General features: G+C 49.1%; 1 protein-coding gene across 1 annotated transcript in view; it reads left to right on the plus strand.

Moving 5' to 3' along the window:
- Positions 1–1,510, plus strand: part of Gmds (GDP-mannose 4,6-dehydratase) — a 520,891-nt gene extending 519,381 nt beyond the window's left edge. The window contains exons 13-14 of the mRNA XM_033761793.1: positions 707–781; positions 1,343–1,510. Of these exons, the coding sequence (XP_033617684.1) occupies positions 707–751 (45 nt within the window). The 3' untranslated portion in view covers positions 752–781; positions 1,343–1,510. The remainder of the gene's footprint in view (positions 1–706; positions 782–1,342) is intronic.
- The last annotated feature ends 15,710 nt before the right edge of the window (positions 1,511–17,220 follow it).

Raw genomic sequence — 17,220 nt, forward strand, 5'->3', positions numbered from 1 at the left:
CCAAATTTAATAAAACCAGATGCAGGAAGTAAGTCTTTCCTATGGCTTGCACATACTGGTTTGTTGTGGGTGGAGAGAGAGTAGATTTCTCTGAAAATGAGGCATCTGAAAACCTTGGGATGATACTTTGTTAATTATTAATGTTCATGTCCAGTGTCCCTGCACCTGGCTGTCTTTAATTTCCAGAGCAGCATTGGGGTTGTCTGCAGTTTCTGAGAGGATGGTGTGGTGACCACAGCCAGTCTATAGAACTATCGAGTCTTTGCTCCTGGCTTCTCATAAGCTTTGTAAGTGGCCTTGCTTCATCATTGTAAAAGTCTCGATCCAGCTCACGATGAGCAGTGAGAAGACCAAAAACAGGAAATACAGGCTATGTAGGGAAATATCTGAGCCCACTACTGGAAAAAATCTTTAAAAGCCATGCAGTAGAAATCAGTAGACTATGTTTTGCCCTTTTCACGTGCAGGACCAAGTCTTTCTGCTCTGGAAGACTAACTAAACAGGATAAATGATACAGCAGGATAAACTGCTGTGTATCAAATGCCTACTCTTATTCACTTTAAAGAATATCTTTTAAAAATGAAGATATACTGCTATAGAGTATTTGTAAAAAAATAAATAAAAAAACAAAAGCCAAACAGAAAACAACAATAGATATCCTTAGCTGGTGTAGTCACTGTTCATGTTTTGGTCTTTTTCTCCCCAGCCTTTTCTGTCAGTGATGAAGGGCTGCAGGAAGATGTCCCCATGAGGATATATCAGCATCTCTGTCCCAGCTTACGTAAGTTCGCTCTCCAGTGTCCGTGTAACACTTGCAGCAACCAACACACTTTTGTAAGGGCGAAACCCTGTTGCTAAGTGATGTGTGGCTGTATTGATACACATGGGTTCTGAAAGAGTTAAGGCTCTACCACCTTAGAGTAGGCTGAGCTGCAGTACTGATCACTTCAGGTCAAAAGCACTTGAGGAACTGTGACTTCAGGAAGGGCCGTTTGGTTAGACTTCCCTACATGCAGCCAGCCGGAGAGATTCTTCCGGGAGGAAAGCCCTGCTCCTTCCAAGACCAGGAAATAGGTTTGGTCACCGGAGACACTTAAATGGGGCTGCAGTGAATCTGATAAACAAAGACTTTGCTTTGCACCCTCTGAATGTAGGTTGTTACATCCCTAGAGTTTACTACCCCACTCCAAGTATCCGTTGGTCCTGTCATTCCTTTACATATCTACTGTTTCTTGCCTGAAATGTCTAAGAGCCATGAATTGGTCATTGCTTTGGATTTCACTCTCTGTGAAGAGCCCATGTCAAATTAATAAAATACGTGTACCTTTCTCTGGCTTATCAGCTCTCCTATCATCTGGGTCCTTAGATCCAGCCAAAGCTTCCACAAGAGGATGAAGAAGGAGAGGAAGGAGCCCTCCTCTCACACCTGAGACGACCACCCTTCTTACATCTGAGGCGTCCACATCCTACCCCTTATTTTATGTTGAACCAAATTACCGACCTCACATCATGGCATCCATCAATTTTTTCATACATATCATTAAAGACAAAGATTTATAAAACAGTTATAATGCTATTATCACACTGAAAATAATTCACAGATGCCCGTGGACTCACCGTGGGGTTAACACTGGGTAAACCCAACATCAATGGGAGGTATTGGATGGTGAAGCTGAAAATGAATGCCATGCACCCCACCTGCTCTAGCTCAGGGATGACAATGCATGGGGGCCAGGGTGGGCCATTCCCTTCCTTGCCTTGGGGATCCAGGGAGCTGTGGCCCTGGGCTGCTGCTCAGCATCTTGATGCAGGGCACTACGGCATGTAAGAAAAGAGCCAAATTCAAAATCCAAAGGATGGTTTCTGTGGGTGTGTGCATCTGAGTACCATCATAAAATGGAAAAATCGTAATTCAGAAATGTTATTAAGGAGACAGCAAGTGTTCAAATTTCTCCGTCTTGTGAATAATTTTCTGACACCTCATTTACTCAAATCAGGATCCAAACAAGCCCACACATTTCAGCTGACTGCTGTGTTTTAAGTGTTGTTTGACTTAGAGGTGGCTCTCCCAAATTTTCTCTTTTTTCCCTTACAATTTGTTGGAAACCCTCACTTGCATGTTCCGTTTCCCATGGCTTGGATTGCTGCATGCTTTGCTGTGGTGTGGTTACCGTTCCTTTGCCCTCTGTGTTTCTCTACATTGGTGCAGGTTGAGTACCCCTCATCCATAACCCTTGGGACCAGAAGTGTTGGATCTTGAATGGCCCCAAAGGTCAATATGCTGAGAGCTTGGCAGCCAGCTTGGTGCGATGATATGGGGGATCCAGTTGAAGGAGGTAGGTCCTTGGGGTACAACCTTGGAGGAGACAGTGGGACCTTGGCCCTTCCTCTCTCTTTGCCACATGAGGTGAGCATCCTCTTCAGCCATGTGTTCCTGTCATGTCCTGTGTTGCCAACACCCAAGTAACATGTCCAAGTGACCGTGGACTGGAGCCTCTGAAACTATGAGCCGAGATAAACCTCTCCTTCTGTATGTTGTTTATCTCAGGTATTTTGTCACAGTAACAGAAAACTAACATGCCTGCCCTAGAGAACAGTCAATCCAACATGCAGAAGGTAATGTATATAAATTGTTTAAAAGACAAATTCATCATCATTTGCAGCTACCATGGTAATTTTTCTTTCCATAGGATTTTCTTTCATTTTCCAGGGAATTATGAACAGTAAAATACTTTTGCATGGTATCTGGGTTAAAAATTTTATATACTATTGTCATTAGCTTTCATATAGACAAGTGAAATGATGTTAGTATAACATACAACAAAAACATATCCTGTGCACAGTAGCAACAACCACAAAAGGGACACAGGAGTAAAATTAATCAGAAATGTGCCAAAAGTCTATATAAAGATACATAAAAACGATGCTGCAAATGGGACTTAGCCAAACCCATAAATTATAACTAGAAACCAAAACCAACCAAACAAACAAAAAACCATATCCTTTGTTATGCATTAGACAATGCAGGCTCCTTGAGGAGACAAATGTGTGAACTTGGGAGAAAAGTTCTAGAAAAAAAGAAATATGTAGCAGGGGTAGGAGCAGACTACCTGGGCCAAATAGTAAACACACACAAAGCTGCAGTGATGAGAGCTTCTCTGATGGATGATTAGAGAGAGTGCCCTGTGGCAGAACCATCGCTTACACATGAAGGGCTTGCATGAGTGCTAATCACGACATTTCAAATCAGGACAGTGTGGTACCTGGAAAAATGAAGCTAGAGTCCAAATCACACATTCCATAAAAGGAAATGTTAGCATTGAAATCATTCTTAGCAATGAAATTAAATATGAGAGGATTCTAAAAATAATACCAGAGTGAGGAAGGTTTTTCTAAGTATAACAAAAATGTAGGAAAACTAAAAAGAAAACAATTTTGTAAAACAAAAAGGACCTCTTGCATAGCAGAATGCAAAACAAAACAACAAAGTCTCTCTGATAACTAGGAGTAAAAGGCAAATGGCAAGTGTGAAAACAATGCCGAGACTCAGCCCATCTGCAGGCCTCATGCCCCGTTTATGAAGGGTTTTCAGAAGTCAGGACGAAGAGAAGCCAGTGGGCGTTGCCCAGGTGGCCCAGGGACCCTCGCTGTGTGGGGAAGGACCTGGTTCTGCTCAGTCTTTCTGGGGAGTTTCTGAATGAGATTGTCCTGAAGGCCCCCCAATGGTTCATGGGACATAGCCTTTCAGGTCAATGGGAAGCTTTTTCTAGGACAGCTGTTTGCTATCAGAATAGGGAGCTCACCGTGCCTAGATCACCCTCTCAAGGAGGACCCTAGCATCTGGAGATGTGGTAGAAGTCCCAACCATAATTTCTCACCAAATGTCTCTTTCTTGTCATCCCTCTGCCCCTTGACAGAAGCAATTCTGACAGTCCCATGAAAAGTCTAGGGGAAAAATCAGTATGTTGAGCCTGGCGAGGTGGTATACACCTGTTGTCTCAGCACTCAGGAGGCTGAGGCAGGAGGATTGCCATGAGTTTGAGCCCAGCCTGAACTACATAGCAATACTCACTCTAAAACTACAAAATCAGTATCTTGACAGCAAAAGGACATCACCCTGCAGAGTCTCAATGGCTTCAGGAATCCTGCACCATAGATCTGAGGATTATGGGTCAAAATTGTGTGTGTGTGTCTTTGTTACTTTTCTGTAGCTGGACAAAATACCCAACACCTACAACTTAAAGGAGGAGAGGTATTTCTGGCTCATGGTATTAGAGGATTCAGTCCATAGTTAGCTTGCTCCAAGGAAGAAACAACTTGGCGAAACAGAGCAAAGGTGCTCACCCCATGGCTGCCAGGAATCAGGAAGGAGGATCCCCAGACAAGAGTGCATTCTTCTAGGTCCCACCCCAGGGACCACCTCCAAATAGACCCCCCCACGGCACATTCAGCTACAACTCCTCAACACTGGATGAACACACTGGTGAGTATAACTCCCCAAGATCCAATCACCTCCCACACACATAAGCCTTTTGGAAGACAGTTTAGATCTAAGCCACAATGCTGTGGGAGGCTGGAGTCCCAGTTCCACCAGATTCTGGAGGCTGTGGCCTATGTTACCAAACCCAAATCCATTTCCTTTTCACTGGAAGAGGCCCAGTGAATTGAGAGAAGTCCTTGAAGCAGGGAAAAATATATCCTGGGAAGCCAAAAAGCCTACCGAGAGGAGCATGCTGGAAGACCTTCTCGTCGCCCCCCAACCTTGTCTGTAGGAGGAGACAATGGGGTGACCTGTTCAGTAGCTGGCAGAACTGGATTAGGGTCATTTAGGGTAAGTCACCTGGAGCTGCTAGGTTAAATGTTAAAGGAGGCCTCTGTCCCCATGGAGGATGAGCTCTTTCTGCCCAAACAGAAAGAATTGGGGCTATGCCCCCTCGGCTCCCTCACATAGGGAGGAAGACTGCAAACCTGAAAAGGAGGAGGCTGTAGGGGGCAGCATTGTCCTTGGGGCTGAGGGTGAAGCACCTGGCCTAGGTGTGTGAGGCTCTGGGTTCCATACCCAGCACCCAGAGGGTGGAAGGAAAAGTATCTGTGAACACAGACAGCTGCAGAGTGTGCTGGGAAGGTAACTAGCCGGGCCCAGCCCAGCATGCAGTGACGTCAGCCTAGAACAGCCTGTCGGCACAGGAAAGGGAGGAACTGGAGGAGCTGGCCCTCTCCCAGTACAGATTTCTCTGTCCCCATTCCAGTCTCCTAGCTGTCTCTAACCCTCTGTGGCTGGGGAGATCTAGGCGTGTGACTGACTGGAAGGCAACATTCACCGTCCCTGCAGCCCTCAGGCCTCGGGCACCTCTGCTTTGAAGCCAGAATGGGGAGAACTGGGATGAAGGAGCAGCCACAGGCTATTTTAAAAATGCATGGAGTTGAGGAGAAACAACACCAAACCAAGCCTTCCCTACTCATCAAAGAAATTAAAACTAAAACAACCTTTATCTACAAAGTCAGCAAAATCTCATGTAATCCTTGTAGACTTGCAGTTTAAAACTGCTCACTCTTGGTGGCGTTATAAGTTGTTTAAAGCTTTTGGAAAGCTAGCTGGAATACATCAAGACTGAAACATGATTAGACCCATTGATCCGATTGTTTCTCTTTCAGTTCCTCTTAAGGGCGTAATCAGTGAGCAAGGCCAACTCTCTGCCTGTGGTGCTCCCCAGTGTTCAGCAAAAGGGAAGGGGCAAAATAGGAAATTTAAATAAATGAAAGTCATGGAGCTATGTGGGTTACAGGCTTCTCTTTTTCAAAAATTTCTTTAAAGATGTGGAATTGTTTTAAGGTGAAAGTACAATATTAAAAGTATACAAGTCAGTCCTCCATGTCCATGGGTCCTGTATCTATGGATTAAAACAAGCATGGATTAAAATTAAACAAGCAAAACCACTACTGCTTCTGCACTGAATAGGTAGATTTGTTCCTTATCGTTATTCCCAGATAGCAGAGTTTTAGTAACCATTTCTAGTGTCTCCATCTTACTGGCCTTACAGGTCCCCTGGAGAGGACCTGCGCACAGGCCAGGTGTGTGCAAACGTGAGGACTTCAAGGACTTGACTTCTGCAGACGTCAGTGCCCTGGGGGTCCTGGAACCAGTCCTGCACTGACACCAAGGGGACAGCAATGTGTCTGGGGAATGCAGCCCGCGGTGGCCAATGTGACATGTGGCGGGGCTGGCCAGTCACCCGGAGGAAGCTCTCAGCTAAGGCTGCAGAAACACAGACAGGGAGAAAGTCAGACTTTCCACAGGCTTCTCACGGGCAGGCCCTCAGGCAGAGAGAAGGTATGTTGTAGTCAGCATCTTAATTCAACCACCTAGTCAGAAAGATGATCGCCTCAGCGGAAGAAACCGAGGGAGGAAGCAGCATCTTCAGAACCAGAGAGAAGGTTCTGGAAGGTGAAACCAAAAGTCCCGGGACTCTGCACCATGGGTGTTTTCACAATAGCTTTACATCCCAGACCACCGGGCCTTGGGGTCATAAATATCGGGCTGTTGACAAACGGTTTCCCACCTTGGGACCTGGGTCTGCAGTTCAAGGGTCACACAGGCCTGCTTGAGCCGCAGGGCTTGGCTGTGGAATGCTTCTAGGGGGAAGCCTTCCGGGAAGGCAGAGGCTCCGGTTTCACTGGAAGGAGGAGGTGTAACGCTGGAGAAAGAATGGGCCCTTTCAGCGCAGACAGATGCAGTCTGGCTCTGAGTCAGCTCGGCTTCCCCACAACCGAGTGGTCCAATAACATCTAAAAATCTGCACACTTTCAAAATTATAGTTTATACAGCACAAGGACTGACAGAAACTGTGACGGCCTTTCCATCTGTGCACCCAGTGCGCCTGCTGTCTCCTGGCCCTTCGTGTGTGAGCGCACAGGTAGGTGAACGCATCTTGAGGTGTGAACGGATGCCGGCATGGACACAAACGTGCAGACATCAACACGCACACCCAGGGCTGCCTGTTCTGTCCTCGGCTCAGACAGCTCTGAAGAAGCAGTCAGTCTACAGCTGGCACAGCTGAGGCTGCTTGGACCGGTTCTGAGCAGGATGTCAGGCTCTCAGCTCCTAAGAAAACACAGCCCCTTTTTTATCTGGTTGGTAAGTGAAGACAGCCACTGTCACTTAGGGGCTACTCTGGTGGCCCAGCCTTGCCATGGTCCTTTGTGTTTGACGAATTTTTCTGCTCACTGCCTTCCCTTCCCTCCCCTCCTCCCTCCCTTTTTTCCTTCCTCTTTCTCTGCCTCCTTCCCTCACTTCTTTCCTTCCTCCCTTTCCCTTCTCCCCTCCCCTTAGTGCTGGGGATGCCCCCAGGGCCTCACACAGGTTAGGCCAGGGCTCCACCTCTGAGCTCCACCCCAGCTCTGCTTCTACTTTCTGGATGGGAGGGTTAGGATAGATGGACGTTGGTGCCAAGTGTTCAGTCCTAGGGTTTTGTGGCTGAGTGATGATGAGTGTGCCCCCTGCTCACACTTCTCCATCCTGTGAATTTATCTGGGTGTTTGTCCCACAGGACTCAGCCCAGGGATGCGAGGCTGGGCCCGCAAAGGCTGTGGGTGGCTGTCTCCAGCCTGGGGTGCCCATGGAAGAGCCAGCTGGCCCAGTCAGGGGCGGACTCCATACATCTATTGCTCTCATGTCAGCCCCTTGGGAACTCTGACCACCTCATAAAACCTGCCTAATTAGCCTCGTCGCACCTCAAGCTGGCGGGGTCTGCTGGCAGAGGGTGACTGGGGGTGGGGTGTGGAGGAGCAGGTAGGACTTCGGCCAGCTCCTCTCTCTGAAGGGACTGCAGTGGGACAGGCTGGGTGGCTACCCAGTGGGGCCCGTGTCAGACACTCTGGAACTGGCAGGAAATAGCCTCGTAGGGTATACCAGGAGCAGGCACCTGTGCCCTTCCTGCTGCTTGGCAGCTAGAAATACACCCCGGCTGGTGTCCCCCTACACCGCATCTCGGGGTCAGCCCTTAGTCCCTGAGACCAGTCCCTTCTCTGTGCTGGCTTCTATGTGTGCAGTGGGACCTACCATGCCAGGCCATTTCATGGAAAGATTGCCTCAAAGGGCTCTTGGACACATCCTGTCCAACCCTCTCATTTTGCCAGCAAAGGACCTGGTGCTCGGAGAGGTGTAGGACTCTGAAGTAGCACAGGGAGCTGAGCACGGGGCCTGGGAGCAGGGGTCCCCCAGTTGTGACTCATTCTTCAGCTGCTTACACAGGTGCTGGGGAGGGAAGTCCTGAGCCCCGGAGCTAGGTGGAGCCCCTAGCGCATGACAAGTGGAGGACAGTAGGGAGGGTTATGCTGTCCTCTCACTGCCATGGTGCTGGCCCCTTCCACAACTGCACCCCCAGTGGCAGCCAAGGGGCCCAGGATGGGGGTCTATGCAGTCATCAAGGTCCTCTTCTGGGAAGGGACCAGAAAGATGTGTTGGAGCATCTCACTGGGCATTTAATGGGTGCTGAAGCTCTGTACCCACAAAGAGCTCCCTCTCCCCTTCTGCCCAACCCTGAGTGCCGTTCTCATTTCTGCTCCTTTGAGCTGGGTCCCATTTTGGGCAAATTCCTAGGCTGAAGTCCTAAGGCCAAGGTTACAATATTGAGGGGCAGGGCTTTGGGAAGGTCACAGACTATGGGAGAAACCCGCAGAGTGGGATTATTACCCTGATAGAAGAGACCCCAGATAGCTCCTTGTCCTTTCTGCCACATGAGGGCCTAGGAAGAAGATGGCCCTCCTCAACTGAGAAGAGGACCCTCCCCAGCAGAGACTAGACTTTAAATTTCCCAGCCTCCAGAATGGTAAGAAAACAGTTTCTCTCATGTAGAAGCCCCAGCCTTGGATATTCCTGTTACAGCAGCCTTGAGTGGACTGGCCAACTGAGTCGCTCATGTGAGTGGAAGCCTATTGTCTTAGTCACTTTCCACCAGTGGGACAAAATACCCAGCACTCACAGCCGAAAGGGTTTTATTTTGGCTCAGGGTTTCAGTCCACAGTTGGCTCCAAGGCAGAAACAGCATGGTGGAAGGGTACGGTGGGAAAGAGCTGTTCAACACCTGGAAGCCAGGAAGCCAGAGAGGGGAGGCATCCTAGAGAACTCACCCTTCCAGGCCACACCCTCAGGGACCCCCTCTGGGCAATGAAGTCCTCCACGGGGGCCGTCACTGCCGAGGGCAGCACCCTGTGATCCAATCACTTCCCACATGGGAGACTTGGGGAATATTCTGGATCTAAACCACTACACATCGGGTATGTACGTGACTGGCTCATTTCATTGGGCCGAATGTCGCCGAGGTTGATCTGTGCTGTAGCATGACCAACTTGGATTTTAAGCCCCTTCTGTTCGGGAGGCACTTTGCTCTCCAGCCCTCGGTGTAGACAATGTGAGACACCTGACTGGCTGGTGAGGGGCCTGGCACTGCTGTGCCCAGTGTGGCTGGAACCGGGCAGGTCCTCCCGGTTTCCTCTGGGGAAAACCTCGGTGGTTTTCTTATTTTTGCTGGATTCGTACAGGAAGAGGTTGGACTGGGTATGTGAGTGGGGAAAGCTGTGGGGGCTTTCTATACTCACCTGTAAGATTCTCAATGTTGGTGAGGCTCTGAACACATTTTCTGGGTTTGACACAAGCTGACATTAAGTATTTTAGAGAAAATGGTTCTATAGAGCTTACTTCAAATGCAGACCTCGGAAGTAATTGTGTCTGCTAGACTTGCCTGTCCCCAGGACCACAGTGACACTATTTCTAGGGGCCCCAGAGGGCGGGACAGAAGGATGCCCTTCCCACAAGCCCACCAGATGCCCTAAAGATGCTAGAGTGACAGGGAGAGCCGTGGACAGGGACTGGCTCTCTCTCCAGGGTACACTATTTGGAAAGGCAGGAGGGCCTTGTGACACTGGGAAGATGGCCTTGTCCCCACAGGAGCACCAGAGTGTCCAGGGGTGTGGGCCTTGCAGGTGTGTATCTCCTCTGAGGGCCGCAGGACCCCTGGTCCCCACCCCGCCTCTGTCCCCTGTCCCTGGGGCTGCATTGGCTTCAGGCCTGGCTCAGACTCTGCAACCAAAGTAAGGAGCAGGGCAGGTCCTCAGCCACAGAGAGAGCTTTAATAGGAAATGAAAGACATGAAATATTTGTGTCATAAAATATACCTCCCTAAACTTCACCATCGGAACTTCTTCCTTCCTCCTTCCTTCCTGTCTCTCTCTCCCCTCCCCCCCTCCTTTCTTCCTTCTTTCCTCCCACTATCCCTCCTTTCCTTTCTTTCCTCCCTCCCCTCCTCCCTTTCTCCCTCTTTCCCTTCCTTTCTTTTCCTCTCCCTTCCTTCCTCCATCCCTCCCTGTCTTTTTCCTTGCCTTTCTTTCCCCTCCCTTTCTATCCCTTCCGTTTCTTTTCCTTCCCCTCCCCCCTTTTCCATTCTTGCCTCCCATTTCCCCTTTCTTTCCCTTTCCTTCTTCCTTTCCCCTCCCTCCTCCCCTCCTTTCCCTTTTTCTTTTGGCAGAATTGAGGATTGAACCCAGGGCCTTCACACTGAGCCCCCACCCCAATACATTTTATTTTGAGACAGGATTTTGCTAAGTCACCAAATTCCCCAGGTTGGACTTGAACTTCCATCCTCCTGCCTCAGCCTTTCAGAGTGCTGAGATTACAGGAGTCACCACCATGCCCAGATCATTTTGATCAATTTCAAGTGTGCAGTGCAGTTCAGCAGCACTGAGCATGTTCCCATCATGCAGCTGTCGCCACTGTCCCCTCCAGGACTTTTTCTTCTTCCCCAACTGAAACTGCACCCACTGAACAATAGCTCCCCAGTTTCTCCTGTGCCCTGGCCCTGGCATTCCAACCCTGTCTCTGCGAGCCTGACCTGTTACCTCATGCAAGTGGAATCCTGCTGGACTTGTCCTTCTGTTCCCAGCTTATTTATCTTAGCATAGTGTCTTCCAGGTTTGCCCCTGTGGTACTATGTGACAGAATTTCCTGCTGTTTTAAGGGTGAATATCTTTCCACACTGTGCCATCCCCCTCTCCCCAGCCAGACAGGTCTGGTCCTGGTCCCTCTGCCTCTCTGCTTCCGGCTCTGTGCTGGGCTCTGCAGTAGATTTTTTTCCTCCTCACAGCCTGCACTGGTGAGGCCCAGGCTGAGTCTCCAGCAAGTCTCCCCACTGGATGATGCTAAAACACACCAGGCAGGCTTCAAAGGTCCCTGGAGCAGAGGAGAACAGGCATTTAGGGCCCAGAGGGAACCCATAGGCTGGGTCAACTTCAGGCATGACAAAAGGCTTTAGCTGGGTGAGGGTGACAGGAGTCAGAGAGGAGACAAGAGGACATGGCAGCTGCTGGTAGGCAACAAACTGTCCCAGTAGATGGTGAGCATTCATTTCTCAGCCCTCAGCAGGTGGAAGGTGACTTTGCTGTCTCACTGTTGACTTTGCTTTTGCATGGAAAAGTAGAGAGCCAGGTCAGAACTGCTGGAACAAGAAAACCACAAACTCAGAGGTTGGAAAGATCTGGATTTCAAGCCCCATTAGGTGACATCATACCATATGACCTTGAGCATGTCTCTTGATCAACTTGAGACCTTGTTTTCTCACCCCTAGGATGGACATGGTAATACCTTATGTCCAGATTTCTAAGGATATTCATGTCTTTTCAATGCTTAGCGATATGTCTGGCATGTAGCAGATCTTTCGCAAACACTAGAAACAGTAGAAGAACAAATAGTGGTCAGATGGGTAGAAGTTTGTCCACTGACATATACCTCTGAGGACACTTGGAGCTTGGTGCCAGCACAAGGTGTTAAAGATATCTTGGCCAAGATAGGCCAGATGCCAGCACTGAGAACTCCTAGAGAAGGGAGCTGGAAAAGTAAAATGATGAGAATAAACAAGATCATAAGACTGAGACAGACAGGACAGGGCTTTGACAGTGGCCCATGGTAGTTAACTAAGGAGGAGGGCACAGTGATCCCCAAAGCCTCTCTAAGTGGAGAGGGGAGGGGCAGGACAGAAGAAGCCAAGGAAAGGTCAGGGAAGGGTGTGCATTGGAGGGAAAGAAGGGAGGTGCTGGGGTTCCTTAGTGAACTGGGGGTGTTGCTGGTAAGAGGCAGTTGAGAGAGAGTCACTAACCAGAGAAGGCATGTGGGCAGGGTGCATTAACAAACATGCACTGGATATCCAGTGTAGGGCTGAAGTGGGAGGTGGCATGAACTGATTTAAGTTTAATCGCAACCTAAAACCCAACAACAGAAAACCAGGCAAGAGACCTGGATAGTCTTTTCTTCCCAGAGGTTATTCATATGCCAACACCCCCCCACACACACTTGTGCACACACTACCAGCTGTTAGGGAAACAAAGCGCTAATACGCACAGTGTTATACACTCCACTTCTGAGTATATATTTAAAAGAACTGAAGAGGGATTCAAAGAAATATTTGTACACCCATGTCTATAGCAGTGTTATTCACTGTAGCCACAAGTGTCTATGGATAGATGGACAAATAAACTATAGTCTTTGCATCCAGTGGAATATTATTCAGCCTTTAAAAGGAAGGAAATTTGGACATCTGTTACATTATGAATAAACCTTGAGGATATTATTCTTAGTGAAGTAAACCAGTTGCAAAAGACAAATATTGTATGATTCTGATTATATGAGGTACTTAGAGTTGTCAAATTTCTAGAGACAGGAAATAGGAGGGATGACCAGGAAGGGTGGGGAGTTGCTGCTGTATGGGGACAGAGTTTCAGCTTGGGAAAATGAAACAGTACTAGAAATGGACAGTGGTGATGGCCATCATGCAGTGAGAGTGGATTTGCATAGAACAGTGGAATGACCCATGCCTGTAAAAGTTGTTCAGGTAGAGGGTAATTCAGCCATAGAACATGTGTTTAGCCTACAGCAAGCCCTGGGTTAAACCCATAGGACCAAAAAAAAAAAAAAAGACTAAAATGACACATGTAATAGTACACACACATGCACACATTAACAGTATGAGTTATTGAATATAACTGGAAGTGGAAGGCAGTGTTACCACTGTTGTGGAAAATGCTAACCATGCTCCAAAGTCTTCTTTTCCCTTTATTCCAGAAGTCAAGTTTATCTGGAATTTGGATACCAGCTACACTACCTGTCTCAGCCCTCCTTGTGTTACCTGATCTAACAGAGCTACAAAAGCGCGGGTTAAAACCCATAGACAAAAAAAAAAAAAAAAAAGACTAAAATGACACATGTAATAGTACACACACATGCACACATTAACAGTATGAGTTATTGAATATAACTGGAAGTGGAAGGCAGTGTTACCACTGTTGTGGAAAATGCTAACCATGCTCCAAAGTCTTCTTTTCCCTTTATTCCAGAAGTCAAGTTTATCTGGAATTTGGATACCAGCTACACTACCTGTCTCAGCCCTCCTTGTGTTACCTGATCTAACAGAGCCAAGTTCTTCCCACAGAGTGGGTCACTCATCCACTCTTTTCTACCCCACCTTAGTGACAAAAGTGGTAATGGAAGCCATGGACCAAAGATGGCAGGGAAGCGCCCAGCTTGGGGCCCTGACTCACTGCGTGGGACAGAACCACCAGCCAGACTGGAAGTCTTGCTTCAGAATAGTTTGGGAGAGAGCAATAAACTCCTTTGGTCTTTACGCTCCCAGGTCTTTGTTGGTCTGTTGTCACAGCAATTGATTCTGCTGTGTCTAATGTTACCATTGTATGAATGTTTGGGTGAGACAGCCAGGTTCATACAGCTAGGATCCAAATGTCATTCCACCTAATTTTAAAATCTGGATGGATTCAGTGCCTGAGACCAATAAAGATGGAGGATGTGTGGAGCCTGGGAATATCTGGAGCCCCATTCTGAGCCAGCCTGGTAGGTCATGGAGCACAGCGGGCAGCAGATCTTGCCATTTCGTGGAGATAATCAAACAGCGCATGGCTTGTTATGGTTTAGAACTAGAACAAGGTAGCATGTGTTGGAGGCTTGGTCTTCAGCCTGGGGTGCTATGGTGAGGTGGTGCTACCTTTGAGGAGGGGCCTAGTGGGAGGAACTGAAGTCATAGAGGGTGTGGCCTTGAGGGGATAATGGGACCCTGGCCTCTTCCTTCTGTTTCCAGGCTACCATGAGGAGAGCAGGCCTCCTCTGTGGTGTACTTCTGCTGTAATGTACTGTGTTAGCACAGCGCAAAGCAACAGGGCCAAGTAACTATGGACTGAAACCTCTAAAACCATAAGCTAAAGTACGCTTTCCTCCTGTAAGTTCATTGATTCAGGTATGTTGTTACGAAGACAGAAAGCTGACAGACTCAATGTCAGGGAAACATTACAGGAAAGCTGGAGTCTTCTGAATGACCAGGGAGGCTATGTGTTGACACCAAAGCAAGCTGGACCATCTCCCAGTGAGCTGTGCTCAGTGTGTCCGAAATTCTGGGGAACGTGACTCCCCAAGTAGGTCTTTCGGGTGCCTCTTATGGGATGCTGATGAGAAAGCTCTTTGGTTCAGTTTCCTTGACAAACAGAGAGGATGAGAAATGTCACAACTTAAAAAGGACTTCTTAGCTGGGCCAGCAGAGAGTAATGTCAACCTTCAAGCTACAAACCTGGAGCGATGCCTGTGGCAGTGGCAAAGAGGCCCCCAGCCAACCCCAGGCCATCAGTGCCAGGGCAGTCATAGCATCGCAGTGTCAGGACTCAGGTGCACCTCTGGCTGCTGACCATTCACTGCCCACTTTGGAATGGAGGCCGGCTGAGGGCACCAGGCTGGTGGTGAGGCGCTGGAGCCTCACCTGAAGGATGAGGTGTGCAGATCTCTAGAATTGATTCCCAGCTGTACACGACTGCACAGTTCATTGTCCAGACTGGGATGCCTCCCAGAATGAAGCGGGTGAGATCAACGTGGACCCGCAATGACGAGACAGATGTTCTGTGTTGGACACGCAGGGATGGAGGGTCAGCCTTGTCAGCACCTGCAGGTTCCTACCAGGGCCCGGGAAGGTCTCAGCCTAGACACACTGGCTCCTGTGTGAGCACCTCTAGGATCCTGACTGAATCTTCTCCTTATGTATCTGAGCTGTGATTCTTATGTTCTTGCTTTGAGTCAGTTTGCAGTGTTTTAAATTAAGAGAAAAAATGTACAAGGCCTCCATGTTTCATATATATCCAAAGGAAAAATGCTTTAAGGAAAGAACTCTGGGGCAATGCTTAGAAGATGAAGTCTAAAATATCAAAGGGCTGGGCGAGGTGGCGCTGGCCTACAATCCCAGCACTCTGGGAGGCCAAAGGAGGAGGAGGATCACAAGCACAGTTTAGGCACCTTAGAGCCTCAGAAAGAACCTACCTCAGAATAAAAATAAAAAGGGAAAACTCCAAATTGCCATGGACTTTCTGCCCTGTGCATGGGCTAAAACCTGCCTTTCTTTCAGGCTTCAGCAGAGTACTTTATCTTACTTAAATCCATGATGAAAATGTTCCCTACAGCTAGGCCTGGTGACCAAGGTGAGCCCCACTGGCTGCCTCTATCCTCCGTGCCTGCTTCCTTCACTGACAGGGAAATGGCACTGCCACGACATCAGAGACCGGGGATGAATCCTAACCCTGAGCAGCATAGGGGTCACGCCCCTGCCTGACCTCCTTGTCTCCAGCCTCCCTCCGGTAGCAGCCACTGTGCTTGGTATTCCTGACACAGGTAACTTCGGCTTTCTGAACTCTGCCACCCCAGTCAGTGATCAGGATGCCCGTGATGCAGGCAGTAGCCTCATCTTCTCTTTCTTATGTCACCTGTGCTTTCCACCTGCGCTCCTGTTGGCAGTGCCCATGCCTCATGAAGAAGGGATTCCCCCTGGACAGTGGGTCCCAGGCCTTTCCTGGAGTGAGGCTCCTGCAGCACGAACGTCCCTGGAACACAGGCTCTGTTGTGTGCATGCTGGGGTCTGTTGGTCTGCAATCAGAGCTCAATAAATCCAGAGGCCTTGAGTTGGCCCCCTGGGTACTGCCGTCCACCTCATAAAACCATGATTAATTAGGTGCAGCGCAGTTCAGTTGGCAGCCTGGGCTTCTGGCCACAGCATCAGGCCCAGGCGAATGGATGCTCTCCTGCCGACTGTGACTGGAGGGGACCCATCTCTGGGATCACAGGAGACCTTTCTGACCCTTGGAGAGCTCAACTGGGCGGGTAAACTAGGGATCAGAGGCCCTGGAAGCTCTTGTTTTCGACTGATTGTGTTTCATAGATGAAAGGTGGTTGAAAATAAATAACAAAGAAAAGCTGTCTTTGATTGGGAAAACACCCATGCACTAGTCATTTACAAATACTTCTTCGTACAGATGGGGTCTGAGGGAGCGAAGACAGCCCACTGGGAAGCAAGCAGTCTAGGCTAGCGGGTTTGGTGAGCATCTCTGTTCTGCAGGTAGAACTGGGTGAACTAATGTGGGGCAGCCTGGATGTGAGCAGGAGACCACAGTCAGCGGCTCTCAGATGCCGAGACCCCCATCTGCGCATTGCGGTCACTGCAGAGTTGAGGCTGAGAGACCTTTGCATTTAAAGTAGAAGCCCTCGATCCGGGGTCCACAAAGAAAACAAAATCAAGGCTGCGAACCTGGCAGGGGAGGGGCTGGAGCAAATGTGTCTGGCATACAGCTGTGCCCCGACGCCCTGCTCTGCCACAGACCCCATGCCCCTGAGCACGCCGCACTGGACAAGTGCGATAGCAGCCTGCTTGAGATGTCCTGAACAGCTGTGTTCTCCAACTTTCTCCTTGTTTCACCTCAGCATGGACAAACTTCTAGGAAAACTGGGTGTGCCACCTGCCTCTCTTCAGAACAGAGGGCTGTCTCCCCTAGCTTTCTGTCCGGCCTGCTCATGTCTGGGCCACAGGGGTGCCAGGGAGCAAGTTGCTCCCTGGGCTGCAGGCAGGTTTGGGGCAGCCCCCCAACATGTGCTGATGTCGCCCCCTGGTGTTCTGCTTCTGCCTGGCCCTTTCCAGCTTCTCCTGCCCCAAATCTGATCCCTGGAAGCCAGGTAACCTCAGTTCTTTCTGACTCAGCAGGACTTGTGTCTGGAAGGGGCAGATGGAAGGCTGTGCCCCAGTTTCGGGTTTTGGACAGTCTGGTTTCGCTGATACTTTGGACACCTGCTGCACACTTGTGCTCTGAAGAGTCTGTCTTCATTCTGCCAGCAGAACTCTGAGTCCTTCCAGAGGTTCA

Source organism: Fukomys damarensis, unplaced genomic scaffold (genome assembly GCF_012274545.1).
Source record: "Fukomys damarensis isolate Sample0158 unplaced genomic scaffold, DMR_v1.0_HiC HiC_scaffold_10, whole genome shotgun sequence".
In the NCBI taxonomy this organism is placed as follows: Eukaryota; Metazoa; Chordata; class Mammalia; order Rodentia; family Bathyergidae; genus Fukomys; species Fukomys damarensis.